The following is a 25,769-nucleotide window of genomic DNA, read 5'->3' as shown; positions in this document are numbered from 1 at the left end:
AGTGATATACACCTATCCCTTTCCATCACTAAAGTAAACATAACAGAATTGTGATCGCTATCACCAAAGTGTTCACCTACTTCCAAATCTAACACCTGGCCAGGCTCATTACCCAGTACCAAATCTAATGTGGCTTTGCCCCTTGTTGGCCTATCTACATACTGTGTCAGGAAGCCCTCCTGCACACACTGGACAAAAACTGACCCATCTATAGTACTCAAACTATAGTGTTCCCAGTCAATATTTGGAAAGTTGAAGTCCCCCATGACAACTACCCTGTCTCTCTCACTATCGAGAATCATCTTTGCTATGCTTTCCTCTACATCTCTGGAACTATTCGGAGGCCTATAGAAAACTCCCTTCAGGGTGACCTCTCCTTTCCTGTTTAAAACCTCAGCCCATACTACCTCAGTTGACGAGTCCCCAAACATCCTTACTGCAACTGTAATACTGTCCTTGACCAACAATGCCACACCTCCGCCCCTTTTACCATCTTCTCTGTTCTTACTGAAACATCTGAATCCCGGAACCTGCAACAACCATTCCTGTCCCTGCTCTATCCATGTCTCCGAAATGGCCACAACATCGAAGTCCCAGGTACCAACCCCTGCTGCAAGTTCACCCACCTTATTCTGGACGCTCCTGGCATTGAAGTAGACACACTTCAAACCAACTTCTTGCTTGCCTGTGCCATCTTGCTTCCTTGAAACTTTATTTCGGACCACCCTACTCTCAACCTTTTCTATAGTCAAACTACAATTTTGGTGCCTATCCCCCTGCTGAATTAGTTTAAACCCACCCGAATAGCCTTAGCAAATTTTCCCCCCAGGATATCGGTACTCCTCTGGTTCAGGTGAAGACCGTCTTGCTTGTAGAGGTCCCACCTACCCTAGAAAGAGCCCCAATTATCCAAGAATCCAAAACCCTCCCTCCTGCACCATCCCTGTAGCCATGTGTTCAACTCCTCTCTCTCCCTATTCCTCGCCTCACTAGCACGTGGCACCGGCAACAAACCAGAGACGACAACTCTGTTCGTCCTAGCTCTCAGCTTCCATCCTAGCTCCCTGAATTTCTGCCTTAAATCCCCATCTCTCTTCCTACCTATGTCGTTGGTGCCAATGTGGACCACGACTTGGGGCTGCTCCCCTCCCCCTTAAGGATCCCAAAATCATGCACCCTGGCACCTGGGAGGCAACCCACCCACCGTGAGTCTCTCTCGTCCCCACAGAACCGCCTATCTGTCCCCCTAACTATGGAGTCCCCAATGACTAATGCTCTGCTCCTCTTCCCCCTTCCCTGCTGAGCGGCATGAAGAGAAAAGGTTAGGAGGAGCAGGCAATTAGGACTAGTTTAGTTTGGGATTATGTTTGGCATGGATTTGTTGGGACAAAGGGTCTGTCTCCATGCTGTATGACTCTGTGACTAGAATAAGTTGCAGGTCTGCTCTCCTGAAAGAGTGTGACTTACAACAGAGTGCTGGAGTTGAATGTCATTAGGAGTTTGACTTACAATAGATCATAGAATTTGAGCATCTCTAGAACTGTGATTTAGTAAAGAATGCCATGTTGAGCTCCTCAAGGAATGTGAGTTACAGTAGGTCACAAAAATTGAGTATCTCAAGTTATGCAACTCACAACAGAGTGCCAGAGTTGAGGTCCTCTGGAAATGTGACTTACAATAGTCTGCCAGAATTGACTGTCTCAAGGAGTGAGACTTACAATAGTGTGCCAGTGTGTTGCTCAAGGACTTCAGTGCATGAAGCAAGGATTTGTTTGTGTTTGTTTGTGCCTGCCTATTAAAGCAACGGATTGGTCTACAGAAAAAAATACCTTAAAAACTGAGGATGCTGGAAATCGGAAACACAAATCGAATTCATTGGAAAAACTCAGCTGGTTCTGCAGCATCTGTGGAGAGAAAGTGTTTGGATCCAGTGGCCCTTCTTCAGAACTGAAGATGGGGTGGGGGGAGCGGGAAGAGGGAACGATAGGTGATGGAGCCCAGACAGAGAATCAATGAGGGAATCAATGATTTCTAGTGAGGATGAGTCCAGTGGAGTGTGTGTGCAGTGAAAGTGAAGGCAATGGAGTGTGTGGACAGTGAGGGTGAAGGCAGTGGAGTGTTTGTGCAGTCAGGGTGAGGGTAGTGGAGGGTGTGCAGAGTGAGGGTAAATGGAGGGTGAGGGAATTGGAGGGTGCGGACAGTGAGGGTATATGGAGGATGAGGGTAGTGGACAGTGAGGATATATGGAGGGTGTATAGTGTAGGGTGTGAACAGTGAGGGTATAAGGAGGGTGATGGTAAATGGAGGGTGAAGGTATATGGAGGGTGAGGGTTGTGGACAGTGATGGTATATGTAGGGTGAAGGTAGTGGACAATGAGGGTATATGGAGGGTGAGGATATATGGGTGATGGTATATGGAAGGCGAGGGTAGTGGACAGTGATGGTAGATGGGGGGTGAGGGTATATTGAGAGTGAAGGTAGTGGACAATGAGGGTATATGGAGGGTGAAGGTAGTGGACAGTGATAGTATATGAAGGGTGAGGGTAGTGGACAATGAGGGTATATGGAGGGTGAAGGTATATGGTGGATGAAGGTAGTGGAGGGTGAAAGTAGAGAAGGGTAAGGGTATATGGGGGATGAAGGTAGTGGAGAGTGAGAGCATATGGATGGTGAAGGTAGCAGAGGGTGAAGGTATATGGAGGATGAAGGTAGTGGGAGGTGAGGGTATATGGAGGGTGAAGGTAGTGGGAGGTGACGGCATATGGAGGGTGAAGGTAGTGGGAGGTGAGGGTATATGGAGGGTGAAGGTAGTGGGAGGTGAGGGTATATGGAGGGTGAAGGTAGTGGGAGGTGAGGGTATATGGAGGGTGAAGGTAGTGGGAGGTGACGGCATATGGAGGGTGAAGGTAGTGGGAGGTGAGGGTATATGGAGGGTGAAGGTAGTGGGAGGTGAGGGTATACGGAGGGTGAAGGTAGTGGGAGGTGAGGGTATATGGAGGGTGAAGGTAGTGGGAGGTGAGGGTATACGGAGGATGAAGGTAGTGGGAGGTGAGGGTATATGGGGGTGAAGGTAGTGGGAGGTGACGGTATACGGAGGGTGAAGGTAGTGGGAGGTGAGGGTATATGGAGGGTGAAGGTAGTGGGAGGTGAGGGTATATGGAGGGTGAAGGTAGTGGGAGGTGACGGTATACGGAGGGTGAAGGTAGTGGGAGGTGAGGGTATATGGAGGGTGAAGGTAGTGGGAGGTGAGGGTATATGGAGGGTGAAGGTAGTGGGAGGTGAGGGTATATGGAGGGTGAAGGTAGTGGGAGGTGAGGGTATATGGAGGGTGAAGGTAGTGGGAGGTGAGGGTATATGGAGGGTGAAGGTAGTGGGAGGTGAGGGTATATGGGGGTGAAGGTAGTGGGAGGTGAGGGTATATGGAGGGTGAAGGTAGTGGGAGGTGAGGGTATATGGAGGGTGAAGGTAGTGGGAGGTGAGGGTATATGGAGGGTGAAGGTCGTGGGAGGTGAGGGTATATGGAGGGTGAAGGTAGTGGGAGGTGAGGGTATATGGAGGGTGAAGGTAGTGGGAGGTGAGGGTATATGGGGGTGAAGGTAGTGGGAGGTGAGGGTATATGGAGGGTGAAGGTCGTGGGAGGTGAGGGTATATGGAGGGTGAAGGTAGTGGGAGGTGAGGGTATATGGAGGGTGAAGGTAGTGGGAGGTGAGGGTATATGGAGGGTGAAGGTAGTGGGAGGTGACGGTATATGGAGGGTGAAGGTAGTGGGAGGTGACGGTATATGGAGGGTGAAGGTAGTGGGAGGTGAGGGTATATGGAGGGTGAAGGTAGTGGGAGGTGACGGTATATGGAGGGTGAAGGTAGTGGGAGGTGACGGTATATGGAGGGTGAAGGTAGTGGGAGGTGACGGTATATGGAGGATGAAGGGAGCGAAAGTATTGAACATTGCATCGAGCGACTGTTGCAGACGGGGGCGCAGGCGCATTGTGATCCAACTGTAACAATTGTCGAAGCGGAAGTTTGCGTTTGGTGCAGGGAGTGAGTGGGGGTAAGAATAAAAGAGCTGGGGGCTGGTGGTAGAGGGATAGCAACACACTGACTGACCCAGCCGGGTGCTGGGGACGCTGAGAGTTCCGGAGCAGTGCCCGGAGTTTTGTGGGTGGGTCACATAGCGGTGATAGGATCCGGGATAGTCCCGGAACAGATTTTTTAACGAGCGCTGGGTGGTAGTGAGTGATGTTTGTGAATACCCTCCTCATTCTGACTCTGAGGGTCAATGGCTGGTTGTAGTCTCCCCCTCAGCAAGCTGCTACTGCTGCGGGATTCGTGTGTTCACAGGTAATCAGTGCGGCTGCTTTTCTCCTTTTAAAGCTCCGGAATTCCGCTCCATTTGGCGAAGAGATGATGTGTAACTTCTTTAAAAAAGTTATTAGCCTAAAGAACTTCCCTTTTAAATTCAAAATCTCCAATCAAATCACTGCTGTTTTGATTCTGGCCTTCTGATTGGATATGTAGATTGCTTTTCCTCATCTCCTACACATTTTAAACATATCGTATATCTTGTTTGTTATATTCATACTAATGACGGCATTTCGAGTTTTTTTATTTTAGATTTACATTTCCTTCCTGGTGAACCCAAATATTGCATTGCTCTGACTTTAGCCACTTTATAGAGTTATGCAGGTCTACAGCCCATGAAATCTGTGTCTGCCAAAAACAACCACCAAACTATTCTAATCCCTCGTCCCGAAGCCGTGTATGCCTTTGTATTGCAAGTGTACATCTAAATACTTCTGACATATTATGAAGATTTCTGCCTCTACCATTCCTTCGCGGGCAGTGGGTTCCAGATTCTCACCACCTTCTCGTTGGAAAAAAAATATTTTTCCTTACAACTCCTTCTGCCCCTTAAATCTTTGCCTCAGCGTTTGATCCCTCCAACGATGGGAAAATGCCTTCCTGTCTGTGCCTCTCATAATTTCACACATCTCAATCACGTCCACTCTCAATTTCCTCTATTCCAAACAAAACAACCCCAGCCCTCCGATTTGTCTTCATAACTGAAACTGCCCAGCCCAGGTAATTTCTGGGTAAATCAAAAGAACTGCGGATGCTGTAAATCAGGAACACAAACAAAGTTGTTGGAAAAGGTCAGCGGGTCTGGCGGCATCTGTGAAGGAAAAAGCAGTTAACGTTTCAGACCCAAAATGTTAACTCTGCTTTTTTCCTGGAAAATCTCCTCTGCACCCTCTCCAGTGCTGTCACCTTTGCCCTAGAAATGTGGATTTCAGAACTGCACACAATACTCCAGCTGTCACCTAACCAACTTTTTATACAATTTCAGTTTATCCTCCCTGCCCTTGTATTCAATATTTTGGTTACTAAAGGCAAGTATATCAGAAGACACTTCAACTAATTTATCCACTTGCCCTGATACCTTCTGTTTATGTTTGTGAGTTTAAGTGAGGTCAATGTTTGATTAGGTAACTTGGCCAGGAGGGATGTGCACAAGATGAAATGGTTGTACCGCATCAGAGATAAGACCAATTCCGTTGGAGGAAGGTAAACTTGTGCATAGAGGGAGGGTTTAATTTGACAGGAAGGTGAAATCATGAAATGATACTGAGCATACATGTAAACAAAGAACCAGGAGAAACAAGCATTATAGTGATTAATTCAGGAATAGGAGAGATCAGATAGTGGAAATAAAAGGCATACTTCAATGGGTGGAGAGTCCAATTGTGTAATGGCATGGAATTGAGGAAATTCATTTGCTGAGCTGTAGACTCGAGTAACCACATGGACTTATGATCAAAGCATCAGAAAACTGAGTCAAGATAACACATTCAGAGAATGCAATGAAGATAATTTCACAAAATAACTTCAACCCTGTAAGAAAGTGATATTTGATTTGTTAATAGTTGGCCATGTGGTGGATATCTTTGGAGTGGTGACTGTTTCACAATTAAATCTGGCATAAGGGAAGAAAGATTGGGCCATAAGTCAAACAAGGCTGACTTTGAAAGATTGAGAGAAATTAGTAGTTGAGAAATATAAAATTAATTTCAAAATAAATACATACACCTGAAGGATAAAAAGTGGACTTCAAGGGTGATGAAAGCACTGGTTACTGGTCCAGTTGTAATCAGTTTAAAACAAATGAAGTCAGCAAGGGTAATGATGATGACAAATGTTCTTATTAAAAGTGAGTTAAAGGGAATCTTAAGAGGAATGGATCCATTTGAAACACTTAATTATGGTAATATCAGGGAACCCAGACACGTTATAGAAATTACAACATCGACAGAAGTTAATTCCATTTCTTTGCTCTTTATTCGTATCCCTTTGAAGTATTGATTCAATTCCAATAGAATGTTGTTTTGACTTCTGCTTCAATAGCTACTGGGAGTGAAGCTCAATTGGCCTGAGGGTGGGGAAACCTCTCTCTGCATACTGTTAGTAAGTGAGTAGAAGGTAAAGGGATGGCCTAATTGAAATCTACACGACATTAACAGGAAAGACAGGGTAGATCAGGATAAACTCTTTCCACTGGTTGGGGATTCTAGAACAAGGGTGTATAGTCTAGGAATTAGGGCCAGACCATTCAGGAGAGATAAAAACAAAGTTGCTGGAAAAGCTCAGCAGTTCTGACAGCATCTGTGAAGGAAAAAACAGTTAACGTTTTGGGTCCGGTGACCCTTCCTCAGCACAGGAGGGTCCGTTATAAAGACAGATAGCAAAAGCTTCTATAAATATATACAACGAAAAAGAGTGGCTAAAGTAAATGTTTGCCCTTTTAGAGGATGAAAAGGGGAATTTGGTTATGGGATATGATGAAATAGTCAAGGCATTGAACAGATATTTTGTGTCGGTCTTCACAGTGGAGGACACTAATAACATGCCAGTAATTGACAGACGAAGTTAGAAGAGGACCTGGAAACAGCCATTATTACAGATGAGGTAGTTTTGGGCAAGCTAGTGGAGCTAAGGATTGATAAGTCTCCTGGCCGTGATGGAATACATCCCAGGGTACTAAAAGAGATGGTTGGAGAAATAGCAGGTGCTATTTTTCCAAAATTTGCTGGACTCTGGGGCAGTCCCAGCTGATTGGGAAACAACAAATGTGACACCACTGTGTGAAAAGGGAGGTAGACAAAAGATGGGGAATTATAGACCGGTTAGCTTATCCTCTCTAGTGGGGAAGATGCTTGAGTCTATTATCAAGAAAGAAATAGCAAAGCATCTCGATAGAAATTGTCCCGTTGGGCAGACGCAGCATGGGTTCATGAAGAGCAGGTCATGCTTGACAAATCTTTTAGAATTCTATGAAGATATTACGAGCCAGGTGGACAATGGGGACCCAGTGGATGTGGTGTACCTAGATTTCCAAAAGGCCTTCAACAAGGTGCCGCACAAGAGGTTGCTGCATAAGATAAGGATGCTTGGCATTAGGGGTAAAGTATTAGCATGGATAGAGGAATGGTTGACTAACAGGAAGCAAAGAATGGGGATAAATGAGTATTATTCTGGCTAGCAATCAGTGACTAGTGGTGCACCTCAGGGATCGGTGTTGGGACCTCAATTATTTACAATTTATATCGATGATTTGGAGTTGAGGACCATGTGTAGGGTGTCAAAGTTTGCAGATGACACTAAGATGAGTGGCAGAGCAGTGTGCAGAGGACTGTGAAACTTTGCAGAGGAACATAGATACATTGAGTGAGTGGGCAAAGGTCTGGCAGATGGAATACAATGTAAATAAATGTAAAGTAATACATTTTGGTAGGAGTAATAGTAAACGGGATTATTACTTGAATGGTTAAAAAGTTGCAGCATGCTGCTATGCAGAGAGACCTGGGTGTCCTTGTTCATGAATCACAAAAGGTTAGTCTGCAGGTACAACAAGTAATTAGGAAGGCAAATGGAATTTTGTCCTTCATTGCTAAAGGGATTGAGTTTAAAAGCAGAGGTTATGTTACAGCTGCACAAGGTGCTGGTGAGGCCACACCTGGAGTACAGTGTGCAGTTTTGGTCTCCTTACTTGAGGAAGGATGCCCTGGCACTGGAGGGGGTGCAGAGGATGTTCATTAGGTTGATTTTGGAGTTGAGGGAGCTGGCTTATGAGGAGAGACTGAGTAGATTAGGATTATATTCATTGGAATTCAGAAGATTGAGGGGGGACTCCTACAGAAACATAAAATAATGAAGGGAATAGATAAGATAGAAGTAGAAAGGATGTTCCCACTGGCAGGTGAAGCTAAGACAAGAGGGCATAGCCTCAAGATTAGAGGGAGCAGATTTGGGACTGAATTGAGAAGGAACTTCTTCACCCAGAGGGTAGTTAATCTATGGAATTCCTTACCCAGTGAAGCAGTTTATGCTACTTCAGTAAACATTTTTAAAGCTACGGTAGATTTTTTTTGAACACTAAAGGAATTAAGGGATACAGTGAGAACGCGGGTAAATGAATCTGAATCCACGCAAGGATCAGCCATGATCTTATTGAAAGGCAGAGCAGACTCGAAGGGCCTACTCCTAGTTCTTATGTTCTTCTGTAGATATGCACCAATAGAGATGGGAGTACATAGGCTATCAACCATGCACAGACTGCGTTGTCCTGAGTAGTGTCAAACTCGGATTGCTGATGGAGCTGCAGTTACTCAGGCAAGGAAGGAGTGTAACTTCATATTTGTACATTGTGCACAGCAGAGGGGGTTTGAGGAATCAGGAGATAAACCACTGACTGCAGAATACACAGCTTCTGATCTGTATGGCTTGCCACGATGTTTATGTGGCTGGTCCAGTAGAGTTTATGACCAAAACCAAACTCCTCGATATTGATAATGGGACTCGAACAATTTTATAAACTATTACTGTTTTCAATATTATCTGCAGATCTCACTCCACTATCCCTAAACATACAACATATCCTTCAAAGTGAAGATGGGTGAAAAATATACAGTGGCAATCCTGCCATATCCACTGAATAGCTAATTGTATCATTAGAAAGAAACTGAGCACAGTTTCACTGCACAATCCCACAGAGCAAATGAAATGAATGACCAGTTAAGTTGTTCTTGGCAGTACAAGGATTACCCTTCAAATTCTGTTTTAGGGTCTTGCAATTTCATCTAATCAGGCAGACAGTTTCCTTATTTACAGCTTAAAAAGGTGTCTCCTCTGATAATTCAGCACATCTACATTACTTGATGGGAGAGTTCTGGGCTTGCATTTGTATTTTCTAACTCGGGTGAGAGAGCCACTGACTGGCACCTTTCTTTTAATTAAATAAAGTTAGAGCGTAGAACATAGAAAAGTACAGCAGAGTACAGGCCCTTCGGCCCACGATATTGTGCTGAGCCTTTACCCTAATCCTAAGGTCTATCTAACCTCCACCCCTACCTTATACTATCATCCATATGCCTATCTAATAACCGCTTAAATGCCCCTAATGAGGCTGAATACACTACCGTCTCCGGCAATGCATTCCACATCCCCATCATTCTGTGAGTAAAGAACCTAGCTCTGACATCTCCCCTCTATCTACCTCTATTCACTTTAAAACTATGCCCCCTCATAACAGCTACCTCCACCCTAGGAAAAAGTCTCTGGCTGTCTACTCTATCTATACCTCTGATCATTTTGTACACCTCTATCAAGTCACCTCTCATCCTTCATCGTTCTAAAGAGAAAAGCCCTAGCTCTCTCAACCTTTCTTCATAAGACCTTCCCTCCATTCCAGGCAACATCCTCGTAAATCTACGCTGCACCTTTTCCAACGCTTCCAAATCTTTCCTATAATGAGGCGACCAGAACTGGACACAATACTCCAGATGTGGCCGAAACAGGCATTTGTATAGCTGGACCATAACTTCAAGGCTTGTGAACTCAATCCCTCTATTAGTGAAAGCTAACCCACCATATGCCTTCTTTACATCTCTATCCACTCGGGTGGCAGCCTTCAGGGAACTGTCGACATGAACCCTGAGATCACTCTGCCTCCACACTGCCAAGAATCTTCCCATTAACCATGTATTCTGCTTTCAAGTTTTTCCCTTCCAGAATGAATCACCTCAAGCTTTTCAGGGTTAAACTCCATCTGCCACTTCTCAGCCCAGCTCTGTATCCTATCAACGTCCCTTTGTAACCTAGAACAGCCCCCTGCACTGTCCACAATGCGACCCACCTTCATATTGTCTGCAAACTTGCTAATGCACCCTTCCACTCCTTCGTTCAAATCATTTACAAAAATCACAAATAGAGGACCCAGAACAGATCCTTGTGGTACATCACTCGTAACTGAGCATCATGTTGAATATTTCCATCCACTACCACCCTTTGTCTTCTACGGGTCAGCCAATTCTGAATCCAATCTGCCACTTCTCCCCCATCCTATGCCTCCTTACCTTCTACATGAGCCTGCGATGGGGAACTTCATCAAACGTCTTACTTAAATCCATGGATACCACATCTACTGCTCTACCTTTATCCACATGTTTGGTCACATCTTCAAAGAATTCAGTCAGGTTTGTGAGGTATGATCTACCCCTTACAAATCCATGCTAACTATCATGAATCAAACTGTGTCTTTCCAAGTGATCATAAATCCCATCTGTCAGAACCCTTTCCAATAATTTGCCCACCACTGATGTAAGACTAACTTGCCTGTAATTTCTGGGGTATCCTTATTCCATTTTTTAAACAAGGGAATGATGTTTGCCACGCTCCAATCTTCCTGCACTATACCCTTGGACAGAGAGGACACTTATTGTCATTATTGGAGAACTTCTGCTATTAGCTGCCTAAGCAATGTGTACTCTTAATGCTGCCAAGGCCCTTGAACGTACCATTACCAAGAAATCACATGTTCACATTCTCTAGCTCCATAAGACCATAGGAGCAGAAGTAGGCCATTCAGCCCGAGTCTGGTCCACTATTCAATGATATCGTAGCAGATCTTTCCTGCCTTTTCCCCACAATCCGTGATTTATTATTGATTGAAAATCTGTCTATCTCAGCATCGAATATAGATAATGACTCAGTTTCTACAGCACCAAATTCATCAGATTCACTACCCTCAGAGAAGAAATTCCTTCTCATCTTAAAATGACACCCCCTTTTTCTGAGAGTATGCCCTCTGGTTTAGAAGCTGCTACAATGGGAAGCAATCTTTCTGCACCTATCTTGTCAAGACCCCTAAGAATCTTCTGTGTTTCAATATGGTCACCTCTCATTCTTCTAAACTGCAATGAGTACAGGCCCAACCCACTCAACCTGTCCTTTATAAGACAGTCCCTTTATATTGTGAGCTTTCTCTGGACTGCCTCCAATGCCGCTGAATTTTTCCTTAGATAATGGCCCAAAACTGTTCACAGTATTCTAATTGTGGTCTGACTGGTGCTTTGTATAATTTTTAACAAAAATCTCCCTATTTTAATACCACAACTTCTTTGAAATAAAGACCACCTTTCTATTTGACTTTCTATTCACCCTCTGAACTTGAATGCTGTCGTTTTGTGATTTACACCAGGAACCCAGATTCCCCTCTGCTGTAGCTTCCTGCAGTCTTTCTCCATTTAAATAACATTCAGCTCCTCTATGCTTCCTGTCAAACTGTGTATCCTCCCATTTTCCCAAGTGTTTACTCACTCATTTAACCTGCCTAAATCCCCCTAGAGATTCCTTGTGTCATCCTCACCACATACCTTCCCACTTATTTTTGTCATCTGCAAACTTGGCTATAATATGTTCATTTTAGTCAACCATGTCATTAATACAAATGCTTCATAACCATGTTCAAACTGCTCATAGTGCCCCAGTTTCTCTGGTTAAGGACAATCTGTTCAACTAACCATGGCTTCTTTTCCTCCTTGACTCTTCAACTGTCTTCAAAACGATTACGCTTTCCATTTCTCTCGTCTCAGACTTCAACTTTGTTTGTTTTGTAAAGCTGCTCACTCGTTGTCCACTGCTCCTTGTCCCAATGCGGTTAATGCATCTTCTCACATTCTATTTGTCTACATAATTTGCTGAAAATCTTTTGTAAACACAAGGGTAAGGTTATATACTGTATCTTTTTGCCTTAAGATGAGACAAGGACCCAAGATGTGATGTCAATGAACGGCATGAATGACAGAGTGGATTTCGAATCCCATGAATCTACAGTATCTGGATTATTGACCAGTGCTGGCCATCTGAACAGCTTTGATAACTCCTATGGTTCAACCCAGTTTCACAGCTCTGTCCTCTACAGAGGTAGAACGTACCAGTCAGCATCTGAGGCCCTGGAAGCTTACATTGACAACTTTGAAAAGAAGTCGCCGTCCACCCTGAGAGGTGAAAGCAAACTGCGTTTGGGGAGCATTTCTAAACTGTCTCCCACTTCTGTGGACAGCAAGAAAGAGGGTAAGGACAGAAGACTTGGTTCTGCCAATGTGGGGCCAAATTGCTTTGAGGCTGTAACCTTAAGTTCAAAGTTTTGTTTTCGTTCTTGTGAAAAGACAATCTCTCCAAAGAAAACAAAGTGTGGAGCTGGATGAACACAGCAGGCCAAGCAGCATCTCAGGAGCACAAAAGCTGCCGTTTCGGGCCTAGACCCTTCATCAGACAGGGGGATGGGGAGAGGGTTCTGGAATAAATAGGGAGAGAGGGGGAAGCGGACCGAAGTTGGAGAGAAAAGACGATAGGTGGAGAGGAGAGTATAGGTGGGGAGGTAGGGAGGGGATAGGTCAGTCCAGGGAAGACGGACAGGTCAAGGAGGTGGGAAAGGGCAATAGGTAGGAAATGGAGGTGCGGCTTGTGGTGGGAGGAAGGGATGGGTGAGAGGAAGAACAGGTTAGGGAAGCGGAGACAGGCTGGGCTGGTTTTGGGATGCAGTGGAGGAAGGGGAGATTTTGAAGCTAGTGAAGTCCGCATTGATACCATTGGGCTGCAGGGTTCCCAAGCGGAATATGAGTTGCTGTTCCTGCAACCTTCGGGTGGCATCATTGTGGCACTGCAGGAGGCCCATGATGGACATGTCGTCTGAGGAATGGGAGGGGGAGTTAAAATGGTTTGCGACTGGGAGGTGCAGTTGTTTATTGCAAACCGAGCGTAGGTGTTCTGCAAAGCGGTCCCCAAGCCTTTGCTTGGTTTCCCCAATGTAGAGGAAGCCACGACGAGCACAGTGGATGCAGTATACCACATTGGCAGATGTGCAGGTGAACATCTGCTTAATATGGAAAGTCATCTTGGGGCCTGGGATGGGGGTGAGGAAGGAGGTGTGGGGGCAAGTGTCGCACTTCCTGAGGTTGCAGGGGAAGGTGCCGGGTGTGGTGGGGTAGGAGGGGAGTGTGGAATGGACAAGGGAGTCACGGAGAGAGTGGTCTCTCCGGAAAGCAGACAAGGGTGGGGATGGAAAAATGCCTTGGGTGGTGGGGTCGGAATGTAGATGGCGGAAGTGTCGGAGGATGATGCGTTGTATCCGGAGGTTGGTGGGGTGGTATGTGAGAACGAGGGGGATCCTCTTGGGGCGGTTGTGGCGGGGGCGGGGTGTGAGGGATGTGTTGCCAAAGTCACTGTGTTTTCGGGATGCCCTTCTGTGAGCAGGAGATGCCTTTCATTGTCCAGAACGTAACTCATTTCTGTCAGCAAAAAATGGTCTATTTTGCCAGAAATGGAAGTTGAAAATACTCAAAGCACTCAAGTTTGAGAGACAACATTTAGCCATGATCTAAAAGATTGGTGCAACATTCCTGTCAACAGATGCTGCCAAATCTGATAATTTTCAGCATTTTCTGTCTTTATTTCAGCTCTCCAGAATCTGCAATAATTTGCTTGTGGTTTAGGCTATTTTACCGTGTGACCAATGCTGACAACTCCCATGGTTTTTTGAGTACCATCCAATGTTGGTTATTACACAGCGGTCAGATATGCAAACCTGACTAATTTCTTCCGTGCCAATTCAAGAAGTTCAAAATATTTTTTTGTCAATCTCTTGCTCCGGTGAATCTGTTCAGATAATTCAAGGAACTGAAACAGCACTTAACTGGTCTGTATGGTTCAGTAGCTTATGTTCGAGCATTACCCTCCATTTAACACTCTTTGAAATGTAGTTTTTTTTTTGACTAAAAATGGACATTGGAATTTTTGGGCTATCTCTTCATTTGCTGGTGCACACTTGAGGATCATTGATATGGGGATACTTTAATTAAGTTTTATTTTTTGACCAGAACTGAGAAGAGAGAGGTAGTTTGTTTTTTGTTGTCCCCATTTCTTGAAATATCTGCTGCCGCTTTGTTTTAACTTTTTTTTTATATGTAGATGTAAGATTAAAAATTGTTGCATTTATGTAGTGCCTTCCACAACCTCAGGACATCCTAATGCACATGAGAAATAATTAAGTGCCTGTGCAGTCATGTCGATTAAAGGGAAATGAAGAATATGTTTGTAAATGTATTGTTGCAGCTTGTTGATTTGCAGTACAATAGTGTATTTTGTCTTTATAAGATTGCAAGTGTAAGTTCTTGTCTCAGTCCACTCTGGGTTCTGTTTGCACACTATTCTTCTTTCTTATTTGGAAAATATTGCTATGATTCTATGATCTTAAAAAGTGAAAAAAGATTCTTAAGATGGGAGGGTAACTGTTACTACTATTGCATGTAGTCAAGTTTTATGCTAAATATAAGATAGTGTCCTCATTTTTAAACTCGTCCCCATATTGTGTAATTCCAAAATTTAAGCATTCTTTAATTACTGTTTGTATTTTTAAACATTTAATCCATTACCTCCAGGTTAATGCACAGTCTTTTTATAGAATGTTCTACTTTCCCGTATCGAAGGTATTGATTAATGTCTAGAACTTAGGTTTACATTTTCATGAACAGCCTTCAGTGCTTTGACCAACTGTTCATTCCAAGTGAAGTCTATTACTTCTTGCAGCTATACAGCTATCTGGGTCTGATTCATCTAATGTCCACATGTACTTATGCTCACAAAGAGGCTATCAAATATTGAGAAGCAGAAACCCGGTTGAAATATATTTTGTTGCCGCATCCCACAGTGTTCACAGCCACGATCACCACCCCCATCCGTGCAAAAGACATGAACATGCCACCAATTCTGCAATGGTCAGCTAACTCAGTACAGATTGGGATAGTGCTTAGGCCATTCTGTTCGATACAACTTAGCTCCAGACTGAGCACTATACTTAGCCACTGAGGTACTGAAGGAATTAAGTGTTTCTAAGTCTCTAATTTGTTTTGCAGTTTTCAGAGAGCGACATTCCTTCAGGGATTTGGATTTCCCTAGCTGGCCTTTAAGGAGACGGATAGCCAGTGACCTAGATCTTGAGAGCCTCACCACTGATGACCTTTTGGAAATGCCGACAGATGGTTCCTTACCATTGACTCGATCCTCTGTGCTGCAGGGTTCAACACAGACTCAACAGCGAACAGGAAGTCACTTCAACCATAACTGTTCCTGCACATTTACAAAATATGCTCCAAAGGTCTCCCCCTGTTATTCTGAGGCTTGGCACCACAAGAGAGATGACAGCTTTGAATTATTCTGTGGGAAAGACAGTTATTTCCCATTAAACCAAACTACTGGCCTTAAACGATCTCAATTCTCGCAGCTAGGAATGGTGCCACAAGACAAAAATAAATACTTGATTTCTTCCATTCCTCCAACCCTTCCTGTGGATGACTGCAGAATTGGAAAGCATTACCTCCCCTCTGTTTCTCAGCATAATTATCCCAGATGGTTAACCAGCCAAAAATCCGAGCTTGGTGTCTCTGGAATAAGTAGCATTCCTGAACTGAAATACCCTGGCTGGGTTTTAGACTGTGACTTGGGCTCAGACTCATGTGAGCACGAAACACTGAATGAGAGAGAGTATCTGTTATCAACTGGCTTTAAGATCAGATGCTCCAACTCCAGACTTCACTGTGGCTCTGCCATAAGCACACCAAAGCATAAACATTTTGCCATTTATTCCGGAAGGGACCAAACATTTCATAAACACACAGGACGTGACCTTTTAAGAAGAGCACCTGCACTGGGCAAACCAAACACCATGTGTACTTCACAAGGAGTAGAAGGTTCTGACTACAGTAAACCATTCAGAGGTACAGTAAGGTGCTGAATGGGAAGGAAAGTTGTTAGACGAACATGCATTTTCATTTTTGCAACAGAGATTGGTGTTTAGAAATAAGAAAACAACATCTCCTGTTTTGTCATTATGTTAATTTGGACTGATGGGCTGAGGAATGGCAGATGGCGTTTAATTTAGATAAATGTGAGGTGCTGCATTTTGGAAAGGCAGGTTAGGGCAGAACTTATACTCTTAATGGTAAGGTCCTGGGGAGTGTTGCTGAACAAAGAGACCTTGGAGTGCCGGTACATAGTTGCTTGGAAGTGGAGTCCCACTTGGATAGGATAGTGAAGATGATGTTTGGTATGCTTGTATTATTGGTCAGTGGATTGAGTATAGGAGTTGGGAGGTCATGTTGTGGCTATACAGGACATTGATGAGGCCACTATTGGATTGCTGTGTAAAATTCTGGCCTCCCTGCCAGAGGAATGATGTTATGAAACCTGAAAGGGATCAGAAAATGTTTACAACAATGTTGCCAGAGTTGGAGCATTTGAGTTATGGGGACAGGCTGAATCGACGGGGGCTGTTTCTCTGGAGAATCGGAGACTGAGGGGTGACCTTATAGAGTTTCATAAAATCATGAGGGTCAGAGATAGGGTGAATTTTCATGCTCTTTTCCCCAGGCTGGAGGAGTCCAAAACTAGAGGGCATCGGTTTAAGGTGGAAGGGGAAAGATTTAAAAGGGACTTAAGTGGCATCATTTTCGCACAGAGGGTGGTGTGTGTATGGAATGAGCTGTCAGAGGAAGTGGTGGAGGCTGGTACAATTACAATAATTAAAACGCATCTGAATGGGTATATGAATACGGTGGGGGGTGGGGGTATGACGATCTAGTGGTATTATCACTGGACTGTTAATCCAGAGACCCGGGTAATGTTCTGGGGACCGGATTTCGAATCCTGCCACAGCAAATATTGGAATTTGAATTTAATAAAAACCTGGAGCTAGGAGTCTCGTGATGCCTATGAAATTATTACTGACTGTTGGAAAAACCCACCTGTTCACTGATGTCCTTTAGGGAAGGAAACTGCCATTCTTACCCTCTGGGCACTGAGAGGTGGGCAATAACTGCTGGCCTAGCTGGTGATGGCCTTGTCCTGTGAATGAATTTTAAGATAGGATGGGTTTAGAGGGCTATCGGCCAAATGCTGGCAAATGGGCCTAGAATAATTTAGGATATCTGGTCGGTATGGATGAGTTTGACTGGGTCTTTTTCCATGCTGTAGATCTCTGTGTCTCTGTAAGTTAGCCTTGGTGGAATACAAAATTCCATCCACGTTTACAAATTACTTTGCATTTTGTGGCTTTGAAATATGGTATGAAAATTAAGAATATTTACAGCACAAAACTCTTCAGCCTCACCCCTCTTTCTAGCTCTTGGTCCAAAGTCTTGTGGAGTACAGTATTCAATGTGCATGTCCAAGTTTTAATTTAAATGTGAAAAGAGTTTCTACATGTATCATTTTTTCACAAAGTGAGTTCCAGACTCCCTGTTACTCTGGATAAAAGTAATTTCTCCTCAACTCCTCTTATATTTCCACGATTACATTAAACCTATGCCTGGTTACTGCCTTCTGCAACAAGAATGCTTCTTATTGATTCTTTCCAAGACGCTCATAATTTTATACATGTTAATTAAATCTTGATCAGCTCCCTCTGTTCCAAAGAAATTTAAACTTATCCAATTGTACCTGATATCTAAAATTTTGTGGTCCTGCCGACACCATTATCAATGTGCTTTTTGCACCGCCCATTGCAAATACATTCTTTCTGTAATATAGTGACCACAATGGTTTACAGTATTTTAAATGTGGCCAACTAATGTTTAATAAAGTTTAAGCATTAACAATGAAAGCTCCCTTCAGAGTTCTGGGGACATGCATTCCATGGTCTCTACAATTCTCAGTATTCTGCCAGTTACTGTATATTTCCTTGCATTGTTGGATCCCAACTCTCACCTGTATGTATTACCTCTTAAATCTCTGCATTAAGCCCCAGTTGACACTTTTCATCCACTATTTTACTGCAAACTGCAATTTTTACCTTCCCTGTAAGTATGCCAAGTTGTGCTTATTATATCTTTTAGCTTTAATGCTAATGATTCTGCAGATGTCTGCCGACTATTTAACAAATTATCTCCCTCTCGGTGATTGGTACATCTGATTCCTTCCTGTTTTTCCTGCTTTGTTTTTGTTGCCCAATCTTTCCAAAATGCATGATGATCCCAATCTAATGCAGTTTACCAAAATATTATAACTTGACATTCCACTTTGCAGATGTTGGCTGACCTATTTTTCAGAATTTTGTTTTTATATTCGATTTCTAACATTAGTTGTTTGTGATCTTTATTTGTCTGTAAAACAAAATTCATGTGCTACATGCAGAAGAAATTAATGGTTTGCATTGAGGACTGCATTCATAGAACAAAGAACATAGATCAGTACAGCACAGTACAGGCCCTTCGGCCCACGATGTTGTGCCGAACTTTTACCTGAAACCTAAGGTCTATCTAACCTCCAGCCCTACCTTATACTGTCATCCATATGCCTATCTAATAGCCACTTAAATGCCCCTAATGTGGCCAACTGCGCTACCCTCTCCAGCAATGCATTCCATGCCCTTACCACTGTCTAAGTAAAGAACCTACCTCTGACATCATCCCTATATCTACCTCCTTTCACTTTAAAACTGTGTCGCCCTGTAAGATCTACCTCCACCCTAGGAAAAAGTCTCTGGCTGTCTCCTCTCTCTATACCTCTGATCATTTTGTACACCTGAGCCTGATTTGACTTCGGAGTCATTTTAATGTAAAAAGACAAAATTTAAAAACATCATGGAGCCATTAACGTGGGTTTTAATCACAGTTTTTGTGCTTCTGTGAATGCAAGGATAATATACTTGCTTATGTCGTAGGCATAGAGAATCTTGGCTTCAAGTTGTATTTACATATCATCTCGAATGTAAGCTGCCTAACAAAGAAGAAGAAAAGGTGGGCTGGTAACGTAGCTGTAAAATCTGCTTTGTATGATTGTAATTCTTGTTTGCTTAAGTTGTATGTTGCTCTTTTACGGCAGTCAGTAGAGGCAGCAATTGCATTTTCCTGCTGCATTATAGGTTATTTGGAAGACATTGTGAAGGCATGCTGCTCCTGTGATCAGTTGGCAATTTACTCTAAAATAGAAACAAGCACTGTAAATGCTCAGCAGATCTGGTAGCATCTGTGAAGAGAGAAACAGATGTAACACATAATTCTTGGTGTTTCAGTGTTCTGTTATTGGGAACACTTTGCTCTTGTACCACAGCAATTTGTCTGGCATCATTTGGACTGAGACACTTTTAGTGAGTTACGGTCTGTGTTTCTTTTATTTATTTGTGGGATATGGGCATTGCAAGCTTGACCAACATTTATTAGCCAGCCCTTGAGAAGGTGGTGTGGAGCTGCCTCCTTGTACTTCTGTAGTTTTCTTTCTAATTTATTGCCCATTGTTTATCAGTAACCTCTAGGGAATTCTGTAGTGATTGTAACAAGATCAGCCAGGTAGACCTCAGTATATGAGTTCCCTGAATTGGGGCTGTTAACCTCGTCCAATCTGAAGATGCTAGATCAGTGTCAAGGACACTCCACGTGTAAATAAAGGGGGACTTGGTGACAGGATACCAGCCTCTTTGGAACTATTTCAAATTCCCCTGACGAAGCATTAACCCTGATTTTTTTTTTACTTCACAGATGCTGCCAGACCTGCTGAGGCTTTCCAGCGACTTCTGTTTTCATTCCCAGTCAGTTACCTTGCCTGGTTCGAATTTAATCAGCTTCTTTTGCATCTCCTTGCCATTCATATTCTAGCCAATCAATACCCTGTTCTCATGCTGAATTAATGTTGCACATTCCTAAAGTTGACTTTCTTGTCTTTCATTGCTGAAGAAGTGTAACACAAGTAAGCATCAATCCATTAGAGGCTTTGAAGAAATCTTAGGAAGTGAAGAAATGGCAGAGAAGTTAAATCAGTATATTGTATTTGTTTTCACAGTTGAAGCCATAAAAGGCTATCAAAATAGTTGAAAACCTAATGAGAGTGAGTAGCTGAATAATACAAGTATCAAGCAGTAAATTCCACCAGGCAGACTATAAGCTAACAATCCCCCGGACTTGTTGGCCTATATCCCATCATCCTGGAAAGGTTGTCTACAGAGCTGTTGGGTGCATGGAGATTCTGCTGCTCTCTGTATTTGAGAACATCCAGGTCTGAGATTGTTACAGAGATATCAGGAATTGCCGATGCTGGAGGATCTGAGATAACAAGGTGTAGAGCTGGATGAACACAACAGGCCAAGCAGCATCAGAGGAGCAGGAAAGCTGACGTTTGGGTCTTGACCCTTCTTCAGAAAATTTTCTACAGCTTGTTATCTCAGGTCTGAGATTGATAGCTTTGTGACTAAATAGGAATCATGGGATCCATAGAATCAGTACACCGTGGAAACAGGCAATTCAACCAAATAAGCTGAAGCCGACTCCCCAAAGAGCATCCCACCAAGGCCCATTCTCCTACCCTACTCCTGTGACCCTGCATTTTCCAAGGCAAAAAGGTTTAGGCCTGAAACGTCAGCTTTTGTGCTCCGAAGATGCTGCTTGGCCTGCTGTGTTCATCCAGCTCTACACTTTGTTATCTTGGATTCTCCAGCATCTGCAGTTCCCATTATCTCTGATACACTTAACCTATACGTCTCTGGACACTATGGGTAATTTAGCATGGCCAGTCCACCTAACTTGCTCATCTTTGGACTGTGGGAGGAAACCCACACAGACACGGGGAGAATGTGCAAACTCCACGCAGACAGTCGCCTGAGGGTGGAATCGAACCTGGGTCCTTGGTGCTGTGAGGCAGCAGTGCTAATCACTGAGCCACCGGGATCTGGGGACTGCACAAGAATTTGGGGCTGGCATCAAAAACCAATCACAATCTTATTGAATGGTGGCGTTTCCTATTTCTTCACCTCTAATTGGAATGCTGCTGTAATGTGATCATAGTGGGATAATACTGGAATGTAATTGCTATAACACTTCACTGAAGAATGTTCCCCTCTCCTCCCTGTTCAGGCGAGCATATTGACTTACTAATCCAGAAGGCTGAACGTGTCCATGAGGTTCTCTCGCAGCAGGCCAGCAACCCACAGCAGAACCAAGGCAGTCCTGGTACTGAAGATGTGTTGGAAGCTGAGCGATCCTGGGAAAATCCACCAGTTACGTTGTAAGTTACCAGTTTCTCTTTTAATAGTGATAAATTGAAGTCTGAAGTTAAGCCATAGGGAGTTATAAGCCTAGTTACTGCTATTGCCAACACTGAAATTTAAGATCAATTATTGTAGTAGAGATTTTTGAAGTCACCTGCCTGAGTGAAACTGGCCGTTAGCACCCTGAAAATGATGGAGTTTGACTTATTTTCCTCTCCTGCTAATGGCATTATCAAAATCACCTTTCCAAAAACCTGTAGTGCAGTAAAATGAAGTGCTCAGTGTGTGAAATTTATCAGACTGTGTTCGGTAAAGCAGCGAAGAAGAAATCAGAATGGATTTTCCCTTCTGAACTTGATCTATATGTAGAAAGAACATTTTAAACTGATCGTGGAGCCAATTAATGTTGATGAATTAAAGATTATCAGGAGGTAATAAAACGCATTCTATGTTCATACTTACACAGAAAAACAAACTGACACAATAATTTTTGGGAGAAGAGAGAAAATATAAGAGCAGGAGTGGGCCATTCAGCCCCTCAAACCTGCCTTGCAATTCAGTAAGATTTTGACTGATATGCTTCAAATTTCAACTCCTGTCTTGTACCTAGCATACAAAAATCTATAAAGTCTAAATATTAATAAATTCTCTAACTGCTTCCATTGATCTAGTCTCCACACTCTCTAGGTAGAGCACTTCAGGCATTTATTACCCTCTTGGAGAAGTAATTTCTTCACATCTCAGTTTATAACAGGTCCCCCCTCCTTATTATATCACCAAGTTTAAAGTTTCCCCATGCTGTCTTCTCAGCTTCTACCCTGTTAAGCCCCATCAGTATCTAGTATGTTTTAGTAGGAACATCCCTCATTCTTCTAAACTCTAGGGAATAAAGGTTTAATCTGTTTAATCATTCTTCATAAATCAACCCCTACATCCCAAGAACCTGCCCAGTGAATCACTTTTGAACTGTCTTAAACTGTCAGGGATCAAAACTGTGCACAGTACTCCAGATGTGGCCTCACCAGCACTCTTAATTGTTTTGAAACTCCGCACCCCTAAATAGACTTGAAATTCCATAAGCCATCTGAATTACTAGCTGCTGCTGTATGCTAATGTTTTGTATTTCATGCAGATAAACACTCACATTCACCTCTGATGCGCATCAGTGAAGTCTCTCTCAATCACAATAATAGTTTTGTCCTTTGATTCTTCCTACTTAAATGCAGGACCTCACACTTTGCTGCATTAGAGTCTGTCTGCCAAGTTTTTGCCCACTCTCTGAACTTCTGCAAATTCTTTCTATCCTCATTTGCATCACACCTTCCTACTTACTTTTGTATCATCAACAGATTTGGACACATTGCATTCTGCCCTCTCCTGCAAGTCATTAATTTGAATTACGAATGATTGATGCTCTAGGACTGATCCTTGTGGCACTCTAGCCTGGTTACGTTTTTCCAACATGAAAAATACCCATTAATCCTGTGTGTTAATCAATCCCCAATCCATGCTAATACATTACTCCTAATAGTGTGAGCATCGATCTTGTTCATGAAGGTTTTTTTTATGTAGTATCATATAGAGTGCTGTCTGGAAATCCAAACACACTACATCTAGGCCCGAAACGTCAGCTTTTGTGCTCCTGAGATGCTGCTTGGCCTGCTGTGTTCATCCAGCCTCACATCTTATTATCTTGGAATCTCCAGCATCTGCAGTTCCCATTATCTCTGACACTACACCTACCAGTTCTTTTTTATCATATAGGCTTGCATTGTGATTTATCTGTATTTTTCGACAGAGAGCTGATTTTAATTTTGAGACTTTGTTTTGCTTTCTAAAATTGCACAGAATCACCAACACAGGGAGAAACCATTTAACTTTAACTGATCTCTGCTGGTGTTATGCTCCACACGAGCTTCCTCCCACTCCTTTTTATCCATCCTTACTAGCAAATCCTCATATTCTTTTCTCTTTGGAGTGAGGTCACTATAGTCTTACTGACAGCAGCTCCCCTACTAGGGAGAGTTGATTGTTGGTGGTTTAACCTGAGGGTCACCATGCCTCAGGCAAAGGGAGAGGTTGAAAAGGAGTGTCCTTCATGGTAACCTCAGTCAGTGCGGGAGTTGAATCCATTCTGTTGGCATCATTCTGCATTATAAACCAGCCGTCCAGCCAGTTGAGCTAACCAATCCAGATTTATAAAGCATGGCCCACTGTATTGCGAATGCAGTTTGATCAAGATTCTGTACTGGATTATATTATATTAAAACTACTTTTTTTCAGCTGGCTTCCTTTAGCAAAAAGGCTGATTTTACTTTCCTTTTTGTTTTCCAAATCCGTGTCAGTATTTGCTGATTTGTGAATCTGTATCCCTGGATACGTTTCCCTTCTACCCTATTTATTCTTATTGTCCAACAAGAAAATGTGGCTGCCTTGTTGTGTCAAATAGAACATGATAAATTGTACTGTTCAGTGGTGAATTAATTTCCCAAGTAGACAAGAGTGAATATGTTCTCCTTATGGAATAACTGCCCTGATTAATTACTGCATTAGGGTCACTGCTTCATGGGTGAAATTACAATTGCTGTTATATTATTTCAGTAGCTGTAGAAGGTCTATTACATTGACAGTTATTATGGACAAATATTCAGCATGGTACTGAAGTTTGTTTTGACTTCTCCTTATTGTGGCTGCACAAAGTTATTGTCTGTCATTTATATAAACAATTTGGATGAGATTAAGGCGATGTGATTAGTAAGTTTGTGGACGATACTAAAATCGGTGGTATAGTCACCAGGGAAGAAGGTTATCTAAGATTACAAAGGGATCTTGACGAGTTGGGTCAATGGACCGAGGAGTGGCAGATAGTTTAATTTGGGAAAAAAATGAGATATTGCAGTTTAGTCAAATTAGCAAGGGCAGGATTTACATGTTTAATAGTAGGGTCCTGGATAATTTTGTCAAATAGAGAGACCTCGGGGTTCAGGTACATAGTCCTTTGAAAGTTCATCGCGATTAGATGGTGTGGTTAGGAAGACTGTTAAGCATGCTTGCCTTCATTGCTCAGACCAGAGATGATGGGAACTGCAGATGCTGGAGAATCCAAGATAACAAAGTGTGAAGCTGGATGAACATAGCAGGCCAAGCAGCATCTCAGGAGCACAAAGGCTGATGGGTCTAGGCCCGAAACGTCAGCCTTTGTGCTCCTGAGATGCTGCTTGGCCTGCTGTGTTCATCCAGCTTCACACTTTGTTATCTTCATTGCTCAGACCATTGTGTTCAGGAGTTGGGATGTCATATTGAGGTAGTACAGGCTGTTGGTGAAGCCACTTTTGGAATATAGTATACAGTTCTGGTTGATCTGCTATAGTAAGGATATTATTAAATTGGAGAGGGTTCATAAAAGATTGACCAGGATATTGCCGAGACTGGAGGGTTTGAGTTCCGAGACTGGAGGGTTTGAGTTATAAGGAGTGGCTGGATAAGCTGAGACTCTTTTTTTAACTAGGGTGCAGGAGATTGAGGGGTGACCTCAGAGAGGTTTAAAAAATCATCAGGGGTATAGACTAGGTGAATAACAAAGGTTATACCCTAGCGTGGGGGAGTTCAAAACTAGGGGAGATATTTCTAAGGTGAGAGGAGAAAGATTTAAAAGGGACCCAAGGGACAACTGTTTCATACACTCGGTGGTTCGTAAGTGAAATGAACTGCCTGAGGAAGTGGTAGAAGCAGACACAATTACAACATTTAAAAGACATTTGGACAGGTACATGGATAGAAAAAGTTTAGAGGGATATTGGCCAAATGCAGGCAAGTGGGACTAGTTTAATTTGGGAAACATAGCATTGTTGACTTGGATAGAAGGATCTGTTTGCGTTCTGTAGGACTATAAATATATACTCAAAATGTATTCTGTTTGTTGAGGGTTTTCTATGTTTGTATTTGTGTTAAATATGAATGAATTTGAAACTGTGTCGTGCAGTCCAGCAGAGCCATCTGCTGATGAGAAAAGATTTTGATTCTGATTTGGAAACCATAAATATGAAGTAGTAATGAAAACTATAATACTGAGTTTTGGATTTGAAGTTGTAATTTTGTAAAATACCCTCCTACTATGTTTGAATCAATCTGCATACATAGTAATGATCTGAAGAAGATTTTATTTATAAAGACACTTTATGGAATTCACAAATTTTCAATGCCACTTGTGACTTGCTGGCTGCGAGCACCATCACATATCACCTTGAACCATACATTCCTCCTTTTTGAATGTCATTGATCTCAACTAGAGTGAAGATAGGGCTCTTCCAGCAGAGATTGGGCAAAGGGGAGGCAATGCCTAGTGGCTAGACAATCAATGCAGAAACTCAGCTCATGTTTTGGGGACCTGGGTTCGAATTCCTCC

General features: G+C 43.0%; 1 protein-coding gene across 1 annotated transcript in view; it reads left to right on the top strand.

Annotated features, from left to right (window-relative positions):
• The first annotated feature begins 4,066 nt into the window (after window positions 1–4,066).
• Window positions 4,067–25,769, top strand: part of c1h18orf54 (chromosome 1 C18orf54 homolog) — a 38,158-nt gene continuing 16,455 nt past the window's right edge. The window contains exons 1-4 of the mRNA XM_048558092.2: window positions 4,067–4,338; window positions 12,088–12,405; window positions 15,246–16,106; window positions 21,231–21,381. Coding sequence (XP_048414049.1) covers window positions 12,111–12,405; window positions 15,246–16,106; window positions 21,231–21,381 — 1,307 coding nt within the window. The 5' untranslated portion in view covers window positions 4,067–4,338; window positions 12,088–12,110. The remainder of the gene's footprint in view (window positions 4,339–12,087; window positions 12,406–15,245; window positions 16,107–21,230; window positions 21,382–25,769) is intronic.

This window comes from Stegostoma tigrinum, chromosome 1, assembly GCF_030684315.1.
Source record: "Stegostoma tigrinum isolate sSteTig4 chromosome 1, sSteTig4.hap1, whole genome shotgun sequence".
NCBI lineage: Eukaryota > Metazoa > Chordata > Chondrichthyes > Orectolobiformes > Stegostomatidae > Stegostoma > Stegostoma tigrinum.
This window is presented reverse-complemented; position numbering and strand designations above follow the sequence as displayed.